Raw genomic sequence first — 17,807 nt, forward strand, 5'->3', positions numbered from 1 at the left:
TGTCAGCCGCATAGGTTAAGGTACAAGAGTTCGGATCCAACCTGTTCTTTATAATAGCTGCAATAAACTCCGCTGCTGCTTTTGCGGTGGTGATAATCTCAGCACCAGTGACAATTGTTGTCTTGATGCTTTTGATCGCCATGCCTGTGCGTGTGGCCAGAGGATCATCCATGCTGTTGGTATATTCGGACGCATACTCAGCGCTCATCACATCAAAAGAGATGGTAATATTAGACTCGCCATTATTCCATTCCTCTATAATAGGTGTGGTTAGGACAGTTACTATCTCAGAGTATTTAGCACAACCTCAATTAACAAGGCTGAATGTGAGCACACCACACAGGACTTTGCCAGGCCTGACTATTTCCCTGAGGTATATCTTTCGTAGAGGGCAAAGATATCTAAGAATAAAATCAAAAGCAGCTGGAAACCCTGCATAAGTTGCTATTTTTCTGTGACAACTGCAAGACTTGGTGAATTTGGGATTGATATCATATCTGGAAGACACCTATCAGCTAATTCTGGCTATAATTTGTAAAGAACGAATGGACTCACTGGAATCTATGAATATAGTCCTGCAAAGCTGACCTCAAATTGCATTGGGGCGGTCTGTTCGAAGGCTACCTGGTCGTACACATGGGAGGCGCCCTCATTCTATACCTAGGATTCCGCTAGTTCAGGGTGATTTATCTTATCTGTCACTATGGTTACCCAAATCTCGCCTGGCCGTAAGCTTTCTATCATGGCTTTCAAAGTGGATATTGCCTCTGCATCGTTCTTTAGGGTGTACGTAGGGCTCTAACGGCTTGAGGATCTAGAGCTCTCTGTAGATCAACAGATGGTGCCGGATTTACAATAGTTTACTAACTGACGTGCTCCACTCTATAAGGACGAGAGATATATCGAATAGCACGAGCTACCTTGTTGATAACGGAGGTTGGCATTATCCACACTTGAGGCTCATCACAGGGGAATTTCCTGTTTTCCCATGGTGCTGACGCGGCCTCTTGGATGTGACATGACCCGGTTTCTGAGAAGGATATAGCTTTGGCCTCCTGCTTTGTTGACCCTGAACACTACAATGATTTAAGCCTGGAGTTCTACAATAGTGAGTGGTTCTAGGCTATGAGGTTTCAAGCTGACTTTAATCTTCCCACATCGCAAGCTAGGCGTGGTCTGACATCCAGCAATGGGTTTGCAACGTCCGTGACTCTGACCTCTACCACCACACATGGTCACACAACAGGGGCATGGGAGTTAGGAATATGACCAACGAAGCAGAATACAGAATACAAAAACAAAAACATACAACAGCCGGGATTCGCTGGTGGTCACCCACCCAACTACTAACCGGCCGGCGTGTGGCTTAAGTACGGCTGAGCGGACGGGAAGCCCTGTTCTCCACACCCTATGGTCGTATGTGCTGGGAACCTCCTACTTGAGGTCCATATAGGTACCAGGTTTGCATCACGTTGCATCGTCCACTGAATATCATGCCGACTCGAGCGAACAGCGGTACATAGACATCGCCTGTAGCAGCCCCGAATGCCAGACAGTGGCCGTCCAGAGCTAAATCGTTCGAAATTCCTCGCAGCCGTCGGCCGGCGGGATGAGCAGAGAACAGTGTATCAAGCCAGACAAGTTGCAACAGCTAAAGCACAAAGTCCCGAACACATTCAACAGACCAACTGAGGCTCTCAGAGAACACGGCCACATTCAGCTCATCCGCATGTGCCAATAGGATGGGTGCGACGGCTGTCGACAGAGCTTGAATCCGGACCGAGAGGTCTTCGCGAGAGGACGCTGTCCAGGAAGCGCGTAGAGACTTGATAATCTCAGTCTGCAGTAGCTGGGCTGCATCCTTGTCCTGACAGGAAACAGTAGGTCATCTTATTGAAAGTTAACGCTCAGGGACAGCTGACAACTACGACGAAGCCAAGGGAGTTCATCACCCCGAAGATCCAATATCACCAGGACGAAATTACCTGATCGAGCGAGTCTCCCTTCTCCTGGCCCACCGCCCCCCTTTTCCATCTCTTGAAGGAGAATGGAAAAGGAGTAATACCGCCGTACGGCGAAGCTCGCAATAGTCAATGACAAAAAAATACATTATACCCGTTGCATCTACACTATCTTCTGTATTCAACATATCCTTCATAGCATCAACAATGCTGCCGGGTCTTCAAAGCAGGCCCCTTATACAAGAGCCCATACTTTAGAGGGGCCTACGCCAAGCGAGAGCATCACATGGCCTAAGCTATACTTGGGCGTACGCTTTACAGAGCCTAGGCTAAGTGAATAAAATGAATGGCCATGGGGGCGTTGACTGAAGCTTTTGGTGAGCATTGGGCAGAACAGGATTAGACAATCTATATGCGGGGAGAACGGAGATAACTTTAATTTTAAATTGTGGAGATTGATACAAGACGGAGCCCATCTTTGGCAGTTTCTAACATAGCAGCATCACTATGTTTCTGGTGCTTATCCCAGAACTTTTTTTTATGACCGATTGGAAGTCAATCAAGCCTGGTAGTAAGACTGTAATCTGGTATTCTGGCACGCGCTGCAGTCTATAGTTGCCTAGACCAGTCGAATGAGAGCATGATTTCATCAAGACACGTTCTTGTAAGGTAGAAGAAAAACTTTGCTCAGTCTTGTGAGCAGGTTTATTATTTCCTTTTCTGGGAGGATAAAACTGTGTGTATCAGTGCTACTTGAGCAACAATATGCAAACCTACAGAGATGGGTATGAGGAAGGATATCAGACAGGCCTTTTGAACTTATCATGGAGATGAAAAAAGACGAAACCTCTGCCTCTAAACAACTCTTCTCTCGAACGACATTCTTATGAGCATATACGCTCATACTTGCATCATTCTCAAGGCTGGTCCTAGCAGCACCTAAAGGGTTTCGTGGTTACTGCTGGAAAACTCTGCGAGTGTCTTATTTTTAGATCTCCAACCAGCAAAAGACAGATACTACCATGGTTATGAGAAGAAATGACTGCACAGACAGGCAGCACTATATGAACCCGTCCTCCAGCTCTGCATTTCTGCTCAAACATCCATCCGACAACATCGACCAGCAACACCGACAACCTCAGCAAACGACAACGACAACGACAAACAACATGACGATCAGACACGTTTCTATCAACGACATGACCCTCGAAGACATGGTGATCGAAGACCTTGCCAACAGCAACATCATCCTCAGGAATAAGATTGCAAACGACCTCGCCAACACGAACATGGCAATCGAAGCCACCGTCATCAATAATCTTGCCAACAGCAACACCGCCGTCAAAAACATGGTCATCGACGAACTCACCACCATGAACATGGTCCTCAACGACCTCGCCAGCTCAAACGTCACCCTCAAAAACATGGTCAACGACGACCTCGCCAACAGCAACATCGCCCTCAGAGACATGGTCGCCAACGACCTCGCCAACATGAACATGGCCATTGAAGCCATATTCATCGACATTCTTGCCAGCAGCAACATCACCCTCGCAGAAATGGTCATCAACGACCTCGCCAACACAAACATCGCCCTCGAAGAGAACGAAGAGGCGGACACCGACTGGCCCTTTGTCGGGCGAAAGGGGCCTTTGCCTCCTTCGCCTCCTCCGCGCCAGAGGGATCCTACCCCGGACGAGGTCACGGAAGAGTTTCTTTCCCATATGCTCTATCCATTGTTCGGCTTGTCTCGTCACCCAAATCCACGTGGGGTGTGGACCCTAGAGCAAGACGAGAAAATCCCCATCCCCATCAGCCTCGGTAAGCACGCACGCCTCACCATCATCAGCAAAACTCGGAGACCGACCAGCATCAGTACGCAATCTAGCTGTATTGGACAAGAACGACCCGCAGTACGTCGATCACGAAATCTCTTGCAAACGAATCAGAGAAATCCTGCATCACTGCTACGTGGACGAGCTGGACTATCGTAAACAGAATCCCGCCAAACGCTCTTCAGCTGTTCTGTCTATTCCTCAATGTAGAGGCTTCGGACAAGAGGTTGAGGCTCTGGGTGTCAGATTCCCGATCGAAGGAGAGCTTGATTTCGTTGTGAACAATGCCGCGGAGCCAGGCAATGGCATCGGTGTTGTCATCTGCGTCAATCCGTGGCCGGTGGCCATCATCTGGCAGTGTATCTCATTCATGGGTAAGTTCTATGCCTAGCTTTCTAGCGGGAAAGTTGCTAACACATCATAGCACTTTGTCATAACGCCCGAAAGAGTGAAAACAAACGGCTTACTTCGGTCTACGGCGTTGTGACCAACGGAAAAGAATTCTACTTCCTCGAGATCGACGATAACGACATGGTACGACACCCGATTCCCGAGCATCAGCATCGATAGCACGCCAACAATCCATAGATCTCATTCCACCGAACCATCCTGCAACCCAACAGCGGCGCAAAGACAAACGAGGTGTACTCGTACTTCCGCCGGTTCTTCCGTGACATCATGGACCGAAGAATCACACCTATACCTGGTACTCAATTCAAGCCCTCGACCTCCCCTTCTCGCCTCTATTGAGGTCAGAATACTCATATCGAAGGACGACAACCTCATAGCTCGTCTTTATACCCAAATCGCGCAAAATACTCATCTGACGGGAAATTGGTTCCCAATTACCACACAAATCTCAAATTGGCCACGATTCAAACGATAGACCGCGACATTATGTACAAGGGGCTGTCAGAACGATATCTAATCGACTTTTTTTCGAACCGAACAGGCAGGCATACCTTTTTCCTTTTGCTTGGTTTTCCCTCGCGAGACATCCATTACTCCTGAGGTTTTACAAGCAAAGGGTTTTTTACTGGTGCCTGCCATTGGAGGATTTTGGGTATGGGAGTTTAGGAGTTTATGGAAGGAAACTTTACCAATTGGGTTTCTTTGTCAAGAGACTGTCATGTATTCTGCTTCTAATTAAGATTGCGAATTATCAATTGATCAACTGAAATCATTCACTCCTTGTGTAGGTCGATTCATAAGTCGTAGTCCATTCTTAGTGTAAGCTTATTGTCCACCTCTAGTACAAGAGAATAGTGTAGATGTGTAGATAAGTATACTGGCTTCTCTATCGCTGCAGGCAACACGGCTTTGCTTTTATTTATTCTTAAGGATCCTATCTTCCAGGTGTCTCTTGTGCATTCTCCAGTGTAACCATCCTCCCGTAATTGCTGGTGACACAAATGGCTTGCTGGAATGTAACATTATCTCTGTGACCTACAGTGCTGCTGTGCAACCAAATCAATTAGCTAATAAATCAAAGCCATTAAACTGCAGTAAGGCCACGTAACTAGACGCCCATTATCTAGCCCTTTTTCAGGAACTGTAAAGATGCAACAGTTATACTTTGAGTGGCGAAAGCTTATCCTCCACTTGTCTCATGGTGAGCCGTTGACTTGTTGCGAGAGAATAGTGAAGGCATCAAGTCTCAGGATTGTTGAGGATCAGATAGGGGATAAACATGCCAGTTGCAAGAAACCTATTTGTCCAAGCCAACAACCTCAAGCACTTTATCCAGTCTGTGCTGACAGGCCATGGAGTCCCGTCTCCCTCTGCCCGCATTGTGTCAGACTGTCTTGCACTCGCTGATCTGCGGGGCATCGACACCCATGGCATCAATCGTCTCCCCTCGTACCTGGACCAAATCAAAGCCGGGGTCTTAGATCCTAAAGCCAAACCTACCGTGGCGCAAGTTACCCCTGTGGTTGCACAGGTGGACTGCCACAACGGGCTGGCGTACGTAGCCGCCACACAGGGGATTGAAAGGGCCATCGACATGGCGAACAGCTACGGGATCGGATTAGTCTCTGTCAAACACTCGAGTCACCTGGGCATGTCCGCGTGGGTGGTGCAGAAAGCGCTCGATGCAGGTATGATGAGCATGGTGTTGACGAATGCGTCGCCGACGGTGCCTGTATGGGGCGGGAGTGTCAAACTCATGGGCACTTCGCCGATCGCCTGTGGTGCGCCTGGTGGACGTGAGAAACCATTTCTGATGGACATGGCTACGACAGTTGCGACAAAAGGGAGGATACTGAAGGCGCCGAGGAATGGGGAGGAAATTCCCGACACCTGGGCCCTTGATCGAAAGGGAAACCCGACCACTGATCCCGAGGAAGCGCTGAAAGGAGGGCTGAGACCAATTGGTGACCACAAGGGCTCTGCATTGGCTATCCTGATGGATCTGTTTGCTGGTGTTTTTACAGGGTCGGCGTTTGCCGGGCAGGTTGGCAGTCCGGATGACGTGTCCAAGTTCTCGGATATCGGCCATTTGTTTATTGTCTTGAAGCCGGATCTGTTCATGCCATGGGAAGAGTATTGTAAGCGTGCGGATCACCTTTATCGGACTGTGGTTGATTCGGAACCGTTGGACGGCGTGGAGCGGATCTACTATCCAGGGGAAAGAGAGCAACTAACCTACGAGGAGAGGCTTAGATCCGGGGTTCCTCTGACTAGAATGGACATTGACAAGCTGAATACATATGCTGATGCCGTCGGGGTTGAAAGACTGGTTGTCTCTAAGCGAAGGGAATGAATTTCCGGCTTCAGGACTGCTTTTCTTGTTTCGTGATGTACTGTAGAATGCATAAGAGTGGTCATAACATGATAGGATGACCAGACAGGGCCAGCCTGACTAGAGCATCCGACTATATACAAATTAGCCTCCTCGAGCTATGTGAGAATCCATTGCGGTGTCCTGCACGAGCCCAGCTCTTTTGCAACAGTGTCGATCCGGTCAGTCATCCATCCAGAGGCGACTCCAGCCTTCTTGACGCCCCGTTTCGCCGTTTTGGAAATGCGACACTTCCCGGACTCATAAGAATACTGGAGACATTCATGTTTGCTCGCACACAAGGCCCCACAGCTGGTCAAACTCTCAGTGACTTGCTCCTCTTCGGAGAGGTTATCCCAGTTTTCTTGTAAAGGTTTGAGTTGCGGGTGGATGAGATGACGAAACACGTCGCTGTGCAAGATGACAGAGTTCTTCTCTCGTTAGTAATTTCCACAAGACATTTAATTGGGAAACTTACGTTCTGAAGGAACCCATGGTCAAAATCTGCTAGCTCTTGGATGTCCTCCGCCGTCACATGGTGATACGCAACGGGAGGGAAACACCACGGCTTTTTGAAATAAGCCTCGGAAAAGTGATCGAATTCTGCGGGAGGATTTGACTGCAGCATGGGCCACGACCACAGCAAGGGCGCTCCAGCATCATGGAGGAGCTTCCCCAGCACGCAGTCACCGGCCCACTGCTCATCGGTAAATCGATCCCATCCGTCAATGTCTTGAGCTCGCAGTTCCGACGCTCTACGCATGGCTTCCCCGGACAGTACAAACCCCGAGCCGCCATGACCGAAGATGACACTGGCGATCTGCATCTGATTACCCAGGTAGTAGGGTTTGCTCGGATCGAGTTTCGCCAACCACTGCACGAGATTCGACCAGATATAGTATGTGTCCGCCTCCATGAAGACGTACCATTTGGCATCGTCGCGGACCCGAAGTGCTTCTTCGATCATGGGGAGGAACTTCCATTTATCCAGCTTCCATCCGGGATTGTCGGGCATTCCGAATGCAGTGTTGGGGACGCGGCTGAGGTCGTCCTGCGAGAGTCCGCTGCGTCCTAGTTCTTGTAGACGGTTGTAGAGATCAAAGTCGGGGTTGGTGCGTTTGATGGTCTCGTTGACGCTGCGAAGTACATCGTGCACGTGGGTTCCGTTGATTTCCTCCTCAAAGTCCGAGAATAGCACGTAATTGGGAATGCATCGAAGTGTAGTTTGAAAGTGAACCGGCACTTTCTCCAGGGCTTCTGTGACGCCTGTTTTCAGGATCACCAGGACATCGTCGATGGCTGGGAGTGGGGGACAGTCCACTTCTTGCTGTGATGAGATCGGAGGGACGACGATTTCAGGAGTGAATGCTGCTGTGTCAAAGAAGAATACAAAGTAAACCAGAAGAAGACCGATAACAGGCGAGATGAGATAGATCCGTCGCAATGGAGGACGGGTCCAAGGCTGAAAGGGCGTCATCAGCGAAATGACGGAATGTCGCTGTCAAATGTCAACATCCACATCCACACGACAGCAGAGTCGAGGCTCTCTCGGCGCTTTTAAAAGGCAGCAGCAGCTAAGGTACCTTAGCAAGGCATGTCTGATTGTCTTATGGCCCCACAGGACGCGTGCCACCCAGCAATATTAAGCTTGAGCGGCACCTGCCAGAGGCCAATAACAGAGTTTGCCGCTGCAATTGACTCCAGTGGGAACTAGAGTGCCCCCAATCGCCCGGCGCTATGTCCGACATAGTTCCCCTCTTGGCCGACTGCGTGCGTAACATTCCATTCCTATTGGTGCCTTTATACCGCATATGTGGGAGAAAATGGTTAAGCTATTCATATTTCATAATGATGTTCATGGATGATCAAGTTCTGGCCTCTGATCAACCTCGATTGTTATGACGCCATGATAAGCAGAGAACCAGAATAAGGGACAAAATAGAGCAGTAGAACCAAAAGAGCATGATTTCTAGGGATTTCCATCGTTTTTAGTACTAGTGACACTAAGGTACTGGTCAATGCTGTAGATATTGGGCCCTAATCATAGGTTGGAGAAACAGCTTGACGTACCTTGATTTCTATGGGTTCTTTTGATATGTTTGTCTTACTTTTGTAGACAACTGACGTCGCACAAGCTCTGGAATGCGCATTGCCTTCCGCTTCGCGCCGGTTGGTATTGCTTAATTTACGAGAAACACCAATCAAATATACTTGATGAAGTGCTAACAAATAATAAGGAAAATTCAAAATATGATTTGGATCGCGATGCCTCGAAAGGTCAAAAAACAAAAAACAAAAGACAAAAAAAAAAAAAAAAAACAAAGTGACCAGTGCCGGGTTCGATCCGGCGACCTTATCGGTGTTAACGATACGTGATAACCAACTACACCAACCGGCCCTTGTTGAAAATCCACTGCTTTTTATGCTAGATAGACCAGATGAAAAAGATCTCCAGATCGTCGTACAAACAAAATTCCCAACCGGAATGCGGACATATGTATTGCTAGGCTATGTTCACTATCATCTATATCGTCATATTACTGCTTGTCTGCGATCAAAACACCTCGGTATCTCATCTTGCCATCCTCCAGCGTCTTCAGACAATCCTGAATTCCTTCCACGCTCATCGGGTACGTCATGATGATCGGCTTGATGCCGTGCTGTGCCGCAAACTCGAGCATCTCCCGATGCGACTGGCGCGGCGCAACCACAGAGCCCTGAATACGGATCCCATTGACCAGCAGGGGCATATATGGGAATTTCAGATCCTCATTGTCTATGGTCAGAGGGGAGATGACAGCGCCCGGCGCCATCACATCCAGGTACAGCTTCCAGTCGGGCTGAGTGCTCATCGTGACGAGGAGGTTGTCGAGGGGCTTGCTGACCTTGAGCTCCTTGGCGCCCTTGGTCGCGTGGAATTCCGATGCGCCCAGCTCCATCGCCTCGTCCTTCTTGTTGTCGCTGCCCGAGAACACAACCACCTCGCAGCCCATCTTGGCCGCGAACTGGATGGCCAGATGGCCCAATCCACCGATCCCAACGATCCCCACACGCGACGTGGGCTTCACCCCGCCGACCACCATGGCATTCCACACCGTCGAACCGCCGCACATCAGCGGCGCTGCGTCCTGGTTGCTGAGCGTATCGGGGACCTTGAAGAGGAAGGCCTCGCGCCAGACGGCGTGCGTCGCAAACGAGCCCTGGTCAAAATCGGCCAATCCGTAGAACTTGCGCTCGGGGCAGAAGGTCTCCTGGCCCGTCAGACACGGCTTGCAATGGCCGCAGCAGTCGTGCTCGTAGCCCCAGCCGACCCGGTCGCCTTTCTTCAGGTACTTGACGTTGGGGCCGGTTTCCTCGACCACACCTGCGCCTTCGTGGCCCAGCGCCATGTCGGACTTCCTGTAGTGCACATCCGTAAAGCAGACACCGGAGTGGGTGACGCGCACGAGGACGGAGTCGCCTTGGAGGTCATCCCGGTGGGTGGTGGCTTTTTTGATCGATCCGTCTTGGGACCCTTTGTACACTGTAAAATCAATAGCCATTTTGCTCGTTTATATACAGAAATGTTCGATGGAGTGGATATACATGAGTACCTTCGTAGAATCCCAGTCTATTTAAATATCGCTGCCCTGCATTATATCATCGAGTTGCTGGCCGTTATCTTGACTTCGGCGAGCCCGGAAACGGCGATGATGTAGGTGGAGATCGAGGAAGACTAATCACTAAATACATCATCGAATCGATGCGAGCAAAAACATGGCAGATAACTAATCAACCCGAGCTTTCTCCATCGACTCCATCGCAGACAGGCGAAGAATCAAGATTTGCAGCAAGATGTCAGGGATTACACATACCCCAGTGCAGGTTCAACCCCAACGTAAGCAAACACCGCATATCGCCGACAAAGTCCGTAGATTACGAATTGATGAATCAGGAGAAGGCGATCAAGGCATTCAAAATGATGAGACAAGGTAGTGGGATGGTGTTTCGGGGTGTGCCACCGGACTTGTGACTGTGTTTCGAGTCCTCCTTGTTGTCGCTGTCGCCGTTGCTCGATGAAGGCGAGGTGTGTTGAGGATCAGAGCCACTGCTCGTCGGGGACTTGGGCGTATCCGCGTTGTCGCCAAACAATTGCGCGACCAGCTTATCCCCCTGCGCAGTGATGCTCTCCTCGAACGCCTCGTAGCTGTCTGCGTCCCACTTGGCGCTGTCAGGCATAGCCTCCTTGCCCGCAAAAGCAACGTACAGCACATCCGACTCATCATGGCCGTTGTTACCGCTGACACTCGTGCCATAGCACGCGGTCGCCAGCGCCAGACTGGCTTCTCCAACCATGGGATGCTCGTTGTCGTCCCCGTTGGTGTCGCCCCAGACCCCGTATATGAGCTCGTCGCCGCACACGACGGCCACAATGCTCAGGGGCTCGACGCCGACTGTGCGCGGGTCAAAGGTCGGGCTGTAGCTGCCCTCGTTCCCCAGAACGACGTACGGATGGATATTTGCGTTGAGGTCCCTGACTCCGGACTTCTCGAGGCGCTTCAAACCCCACCGTGTCTGGCCTTGTGTGTCGGTTGACGACTTGCAGCGTCCGTCGCCGCTGCTCTGCTCCCCATCGCAGTCGATGTCCATGTTTGCCAGGTCAGACCCGGGACCCTTGAGGTAGAAGCCCTTGCCGGTGGGGAGGTATCTGGTGCAGTAGGTTGTGTGGCCGCCGCTCCATTCGGTGTTATAGAAGCCCGCTTGGAGAGCGTGGGTACCGGTGCAGTCGCCGCCGCTCCTTGCCTTGTTGTAGAAGGCTTTGAGAGCTGAGGGGACGTTCTTTGCCATGACTTGTGATGCGAACAAGGTAGCCATGGAGGATACGAGAATTGATCTGGAACGCATATTGGTAAACGAGTGGATTGGTTGATGATGATCTTGACTTATATTTCGATGCAATATCCCCAAGGCTATGAGCGCTGTTTGGCGGTAATTCTTCCGTCATCAAGTAGGTATACTGGACTTGCCCTCGCACGTGCATTTAACAGGTACCAGATTGTTGATCCATGGAAGGAGAGAGTAACCAGGAAGGAGCACTGCAGACCCAGATTTTATAGCGAGGCACAGTCATAACGAGCCAACTATCATCATGGTGTACTGTCTTGCTTCCATGATGGCCCATCATCAAAATAGCCTGTGCAGCTGGCCATCACACACTGCGCCAGGCTTCCGAAATGCACTCCTCTCTGCACCATTCCTGGAGCATAATGCGCATACTTGGCTGAATTAGTCATAAGATTGATTGTCTGTGGAGGTATTACCGGCTCTCGGATCATGCACCAGCAGGTATCAGTAATAATTGTTGCACCAAATGCTTCCAGTCTTTGAATATAACCTTTGCTCGCTGCGAGCTGATAGACCTCTCGACCGGCTGTGATCATCATCTGCACCGAAGGATCCTTCTTGCGATCGGCGCACAGGCGAGAGAGCGATTCGAATTCTTCCAGCGAGAAATGAGGATTCCCCAAAGACACCAGACCAACTGACGAGTCTTTAGCGGTGTTCAAGTCTTCCCACGTCCGCACGAGGTCGGATTCGTGCACGACCATCCGCTCCAATGTTTGCCCTATCCCCTCAAACCTGGTCGCTTCCGCCGTCACACCTCGTATATGGAACATCGAGGCGGATGCTGTTGTTGCAAAAGCAGCCCCAAAGGCTTTGAGGTCCGCAATACTAGGCTTTGTGCGCTCCACCCCGACAATCAAAGGGATATCTCCCCCAGCCAGCTGACCAATCTGGTATCCTAACAGCGGCCATACTGCGTCATCAATCTTTGGCAAATATGCGACTTCGACCACCACCGACGGGGTCCGTCCTTCATCCGCATGACCGCCCGCCAACGGAGCCCTCCCCGTCAACGCAATACACACGTCGATCAGGTCGGGATACTTTTGCGTCCGCGCACCCAGCACGCTATTCGCAAACACCACTGCGTTGGACTCGGCCCAGCCGATATCCTGCCCGGCCGTGGGGGGAGACTCGAGCAGGTACGGTGCACAGGTGAAGACGGGTCGCGCGCCCATGGCCAGGTAGGTCTCCACTAGTTGGTCGGCGGGAACTGCCAGTTCTTCTTTGAAGCCGATTTCCTTCCAGCGTCGACGGTCAATCGAGATCGCATTCAGCGTGGTCGGAATGGCAACGCGAGCACCCAGAGACAGAAAGGTTTGCGGAATACGCAGACTGGCGGGGCCGGTGTAGATGCAGGCGTCGATGTGTGCGCGGGCGATGTCGATGAGCCTCGTTGCGCCTTGGATATGTGCGAAGCTCAGGAGAATCTCCATCGCCTTTTGCGCGGCCGCACCATGGGCGCCATGGAGGATTGCCTGGTCGGTTTCCGACAGGTGCAGGGTCTTTGATGGGGGCGATGTAGGTGCTTCGTAGGTGGGTGGCAGCAGAGGGCTCTCTCCTGTTTGAAGGATCGGCCCAGTAATTGCAGCGTATTTGTGTTCTCTTAGCGATTGGAAATCCTTTGGTCCGAGGACAAGTACTGGAATCGAGAGGTCGAGGAGTGTCTTGGCCACGATGACGCCTAGTGTGATGATCTGCTCCGGCTCCTGGAAGATGAGGCCGGCGGGGGCACATTTATTCAACAGGAGCTCTATCAGCACCATGCTGCCTGTACATGACCCTCTGCTTGACGGAATGGCCAATATGCGACCGTTGACCGATTGTCCATGCAGAGGATGATGGCGGTCAATAATCTCTCCGGTCTGGGAATCGACTCCGGCCCAGAAACTCAGCGCGACACTGGCGTAGAGGAGTCTGCCGGTGGCTGCTGTGTCAACGAGGCACTGTCCGTGGTACTGCATCTTGCTTCAGATATCTGCGTGAAGGTTGACGGATATTGACACAGAGACAACAGTCATGAATGGAGTCCGGCAAGTGGGGTGCCTGAAAATGCCAGATTTCATTGGAGAATCATTCCGAATGCCTGACCACAGCCATTTGCTTCCACAGGTGATTTAGTTTGGAGTGCGAGTTAAATACTCAGAATCAATTGACTATGGAAATGTTTCGAGGGCTGATTCGATCGATGGAATATGATTCCGACTTACACCAGAATACAGAGAGGTATGACTGAATGCATAGCGCATGCACCAACCAGCATTCTGTTGCTAATCATAGCTAGCTGATTCAATAACTCCTTAGGATTATTTATTAATCTGAGCTTGTGAATAGAAAGATGCAGCAAATCCACCCAAGCGTCCTAAACTGAGGTGAGCGATAATGTGCTGGAGGGAAGCAGTACACAGTGACCCCATTCTAAGGTAAGATATCAATGCTTCCCATCCCAACCGCAAACAAACAGGAAGTATTCAAATCTCAGGCAGCATCACAGGCTCATCTCACGAGGACTGTGGGCCTCAAGGGAGAAACCGGAGTGGGACGCCAAGGACCTCGGGTTGGAGTAGAATAAGAGCAAATAGCTGTATGACAACACATTTTGAGAGGCATGGCTGAGATATATCACCCGGAGCTGGATGCGATTGAGCAGGGAACCCTGGCTTAATAGTCTATACAGTTTCAGTAAGAGATATCTATGCGATCTTTCCTCCCATCTGATCTCGAGGCGAATCCGATCCTCCGATGCCAAGCCATTTCCTGCTGGGGCCAAGAAAGACTCCTTTCCGATTACGTATTAAAAGATGGCTGTTCTCTCGACCCTTTTGACTGTCAGGATTCTCATGATTCTCCTTCGATTCTACTGCTATCAATTGACTTGACCGTAAAGAAGACTTGGACGGGTTATCAACATGAACTGTCCCTCTCGAACAGACGACACTCTTCTTCACTGCGAATGGAATCAGAATCCGCCTTTTCTGGCGCCGGATTTGACCACCCGCCAAGACTTCAACGGCATCACCAATGCCCGTGTGTACAGATCTGGCACTGGGCTGGCTGCCGTTTCGTTGACCAGCTGGAATGACACCCAAGCTATGCTGGAACGCCCAGATAATCCCATAGCGGATAAGTCAAAGTCACTCGGGGCGTCGCTGACACAGTCAGGTATGTTCCCAATGACCGACTAGACTCATGCAGATCTGTTGACACCTGAAAGAACGCCTCAACTACTTTCAAAACCACAATATTGCTAGCCACTTTCATTGTCTCCGGCATCTTGATCGATCGACACTCGAAGAGATCAAGGGCTGGGTCTGGTGGCTGCTATCGGTTCTCTTGACATCTGCGCTCATCTCCCATGAGAGCCTGGGAAGATACTTGAGCTCTACCGTCTCGGTCTCTGATAATGCAGGTAGGGGACAATGCACCTTTCTTCAGACTATCCGGATAATAATGACCAGGAATACCAGCCGAGTCCCAAGCAAAAGTCGTCAAACGATCAACATGCGCCCAAGGAGGCGTCAAGAACAGCCAATATAACACCTCTCTGCATATAGGCGCTCTTTTTATCATCCTGAGCGTCTCTACCTTGGCTTGTGCGTTTCCCGTATTGGCAACATGGTTCCCTCGTCTACGCATCCCTCCATCGGTTCTTTTTACGGTGAGCCATTTCGGAACGGGCGTCCTCATTGCCACGGCATTCGTTCATCTGCTTCCGACTGCATTTACTTCCCTCAATGATCCATGCTTGTCCGACTTTTGGACCACCGACTACCCGGCCATGCCAGGGGCCATTGCCCTCGGAGGCATTTTTCTGGTGACTGTTGTCGAGATGGTCTTCAGTCCCGCACGACATGTGTGCCGTGGTGGGCTCAAAGTCTCTGAGCAGAAGACCGACAATAGTGTCTACAACTCCCCTGTCCCTGTTGACAAAGAATCAGAATGCCCAGCTGAGATCAAACGACCTACCTGTACTAGGGTCGAAAGCCAATCGCACTTGCGTGACCTTGGCCCATTGATTGGCAGGCAATCTAGCGTGAGTCGGACTATCAACCGCATGGGTGAAGAATCCGATCGCATCATGCGGATTGCTTCTGCTCCTGAAGGCACGCAAGTATTTCAAGAAAGCAAAGTACAACCGGTCGAGGACTTGGAAAGGAGCGATAACCTTGCCCTCAGTTCAGAACAGAAACACAAAAAAGCCGTCATGCAGGTTTTCCTGTTGGAAATGGGGATCCTCTTTCACAGTGTATTCATCGGCATGTCACTCAGTGTGTCGGTAGGCAGCGAGTTTGTGGTCCTATTGATCGCCATCGTATTCCATCGTATGTTTTCTCGCCCTTGATTCTTGCATTAGGTCCAGCTGACATCAGATAGAAACATTCGAGGGTCTCGCATTGGGTTCTCGCATCGCTGCCCTTGACTGGCCGGAAAGGGCCTCCCAGCCATGGCTTATGTCCTTGGCTTACGGATGCACGTAAGCTCTCTGATTGTGTCTTGGTTTCAATCCGCTTGAAATACTGATTTTCTTCAGAACTCCGATCGGCCAGGCAATAGGCCTCGCAACACATACTCTTTACAGCCCGGATTCGGAAGTAGGACTGCTCCTGGTGGGTACCATGAACGCAATTTCTTCTGGTCTTCTCATCTTCGCCTCTCTAGTCGAATTGATGTCGGAGGATTTTCTCAGTGACGAAAGCTGGCGTGTTCTCAGGGGCCGGAAACGTGTTTTTGCGTGTCTACTAGTCTTCATGGGCGCTTTCTGCATGAGCCTCGTTGGAGCATGGGCATAGCTGATAGAAACATTGATCCGGAGAACTTGCGGACTGACGGAACTTGTTTTTCTCTGGTCCAATAATTCCATTTTCGAAGGAGCCAGACAGCGGCGCTGTGTTGTAGCAGTGATACAACAGGTGAAGGCAGGCGCTGCCACCAATGTTCCCATGTATATAGTCGCTTATGGTCAGCCTAGCATTATACTATACGACCATCGTTAGACTGGCAATGGTCAGAATAGTATTCATCAGGATGTTGACATCACCCTCCTGCATACCGACACCGAGACCCGCCAAGAGGGCAACTGATGTCATGCCGAATCCGAGCATCCGAGACTCATCGAACAGGATAAATCAATCGAATTTCCACAATGGCATTATAAGATACTCCTTCTCTCTGTAGATTATTGGAATCACCTAAGGTAAATCATGTCGAATTTCGAGCTGGCAGACAAGGTTCGGCATCTCATTGTTCAACCGGCGGACCAACGACTGAACCCACCCGAGAGTTACCTGTTTGTCCAAGATGGCCTCATCATCAGCTGCGGTGTACTCTATGCATTCTGCTACATATTCTGCGTGATACGAACCTATGCCGATAAGACCTACCCGGGCGCTCGCTCGGGAAGTATCCAATTTCTGTATGTCCACCCCCGTGCATTTTACGTGCAGCGATTGACCCCCATGCCAGCTGCTTGACAATGGCGTATGAGATCTTCTACGCCTTCGCAACTACATCTACTCGCTTCGAAAAGCTGGCATTTCTGGCCTGGTTCGAGCTCGATCTGAGCTTTACGATTGTTGCGCTTCAGAAGGCTCATACCCCGGCCGAACGACGAGTCATCCGTCGGAATATGATCCTGGGTTGCTTGGCGGGAATCTCCTTTCTCTGGATGTTAACTCAGATGTATCCTGATGAGCGGGAGCAAGTCACTGCATATTGGACTGGAATCATCCTGCAGCTTCCCATTGGGTGGATGTGTCTGTATCAGTTGTGGAAGGATCATAGCACCAAGGGTCATTCTCTAGAAATATGGTATGTACACTGTACGAGGTGGAAAGGTCATTGCTGATGATTCAGGCTCACGCGGTACCTGGGCTGCTTTACTGCCTATGGCGTTTTCCTCTGGCGATACTTCAATGTTCCTCAGAATTGGGAGTATGTCTGGTCCCCCTGGAGCATTGGGATTATCATTGTCACTCTCATTCCAGAGACCATCTACCCATTTGTTTATGTGTCGGTGTACAAGACGCAGAAGGATAAGAGGGCATAACTTGTTTTCCTTGGACTACTTCGGTCAGCCTTATTCCTATCATGTTCCACTGAGGTACTACATAGCTGGTATGTAAAATGATGCTCAAGATAGTGGACTCCTGGAGTAAAATTAGTTGCTGTTGTGCTGCGGCAGGACCACCACTACTACATACAGGAAATTCCTGGCTTTTCAATTAGGCATAAAAGAATGAGAAGCACTATATAAGCTTTCAAAACCACGAATCATCCACGCCACGGATAAAGATCCGCCTAATTAGGGTGTCGGAGGACACGCCAACTGTCGAATCGGCTGCATGG

The 17,807-nt window shown here is 50.4% G+C and overlaps 8 protein-coding genes across 8 annotated transcripts; 4 read left to right on the forward strand and 4 right to left on the reverse strand.

The window, feature by feature from the left end:
* Positions 1 to 3,160: 3,160 nt before the first annotated feature.
* CDV56_103521 (uncharacterized protein) lies at positions 3,161 to 4,546 on the forward strand (the record flags this gene model as incomplete). Its single annotated transcript, XM_026757140.1, has 4 exons — positions 3,161 to 3,782; positions 3,838 to 4,170; positions 4,221 to 4,330; positions 4,385 to 4,546. 4 exons carry the CDS (start codon positions 3,161 to 3,163, stop codon positions 4,544 to 4,546), a joined length of 1,227 nt encoding a protein of 408 aa, XP_026614747.1.
* Positions 4,547 to 5,486: 940 nt separating this feature from the next.
* Positions 5,487 to 6,560, forward strand: CDV56_103756 (Ldh family oxidoreductase; the record flags this gene model as incomplete). Its single annotated transcript, XM_026757375.1, has 1 exon — positions 5,487 to 6,560. The coding sequence occupies one exon, from the start codon at positions 5,487 to 5,489 to the stop codon at positions 6,558 to 6,560; it is 1,074 nt and encodes a 357-aa protein (XP_026614748.1).
* Positions 6,561 to 6,697: 137 nt separating this feature from the next.
* On the reverse strand, positions 6,698 to 8,055 carry CDV56_103882 (glycosyltransferase family 31 protein; the record flags this gene model as incomplete). The annotated part of the gene is made up of 2 exons (XM_026757501.1): positions 6,698 to 7,009; positions 7,057 to 8,055. 2 exons carry the CDS (start codon positions 8,053 to 8,055, stop codon positions 6,698 to 6,700), a joined length of 1,311 nt encoding a protein of 436 aa, XP_026614749.1.
* A 1,060-nt stretch (positions 8,056 to 9,115) lies between these two features.
* Positions 9,116 to 10,120, reverse strand: CDV56_104124 (NAD(P)-dependent alcohol dehydrogenase; the record flags this gene model as incomplete). The annotated part of the gene is made up of 1 exon (XM_026757743.1): positions 9,116 to 10,120. One exon carries the CDS (start codon positions 10,118 to 10,120, stop codon positions 9,116 to 9,118), a length of 1,005 nt encoding a protein of 334 aa, XP_026614750.1.
* Positions 10,121 to 10,508: 388 nt separating this feature from the next.
* Positions 10,509 to 11,432, reverse strand: CDV56_104256 (glycoside hydrolase family 75 protein; the record flags this gene model as incomplete). Its single annotated transcript, XM_026757875.1, has 1 exon — positions 10,509 to 11,432. The coding sequence occupies one exon, from the start codon at positions 11,430 to 11,432 to the stop codon at positions 10,509 to 10,511; it is 924 nt and encodes a 307-aa protein (XP_026614751.1).
* A 272-nt stretch (positions 11,433 to 11,704) lies between these two features.
* Positions 11,705 to 13,426, reverse strand: CDV56_104384 (aconitase family protein; the record flags this gene model as incomplete). The annotated part of the gene is made up of 1 exon (XM_026758003.1): positions 11,705 to 13,426. One exon carries the CDS (start codon positions 13,424 to 13,426, stop codon positions 11,705 to 11,707), a length of 1,722 nt encoding a protein of 573 aa, XP_026614752.1.
* A 945-nt stretch (positions 13,427 to 14,371) lies between these two features.
* zrfD (putative plasma membrane zinc ion transporter) lies at positions 14,372 to 16,252 on the forward strand (the record flags this gene model as incomplete). The annotated part of the gene is made up of 5 exons (XM_026758246.1): positions 14,372 to 14,624; positions 14,677 to 14,871; positions 14,930 to 15,784; positions 15,837 to 15,936; positions 15,994 to 16,252. The coding sequence occupies 5 exons, from the start codon at positions 14,372 to 14,374 to the stop codon at positions 16,250 to 16,252; spliced, it is 1,662 nt and encodes a 553-aa protein (XP_026614753.1).
* Positions 16,253 to 16,663: 411 nt separating this feature from the next.
* CDV56_104820 (uncharacterized protein) lies at positions 16,664 to 17,508 on the forward strand (the record flags this gene model as incomplete). The annotated part of the gene is made up of 3 exons (XM_026758439.1): positions 16,664 to 16,875; positions 16,926 to 17,270; positions 17,316 to 17,508. 3 exons carry the CDS (start codon positions 16,664 to 16,666, stop codon positions 17,506 to 17,508), a joined length of 750 nt encoding a protein of 249 aa, XP_026614754.1.
* Between the last annotated feature and the right edge of the window lie 299 nt (positions 17,509 to 17,807).

The sequence above is a fragment of the Aspergillus thermomutatus genome, assembly GCF_002237265.1.
Source record: "Aspergillus thermomutatus strain HMR AF 39 chromosome Unknown NODE_85, whole genome shotgun sequence".
Classification (NCBI taxonomy): Eukaryota; Fungi; Ascomycota; class Eurotiomycetes; order Eurotiales; family Aspergillaceae; genus Aspergillus; species Aspergillus thermomutatus.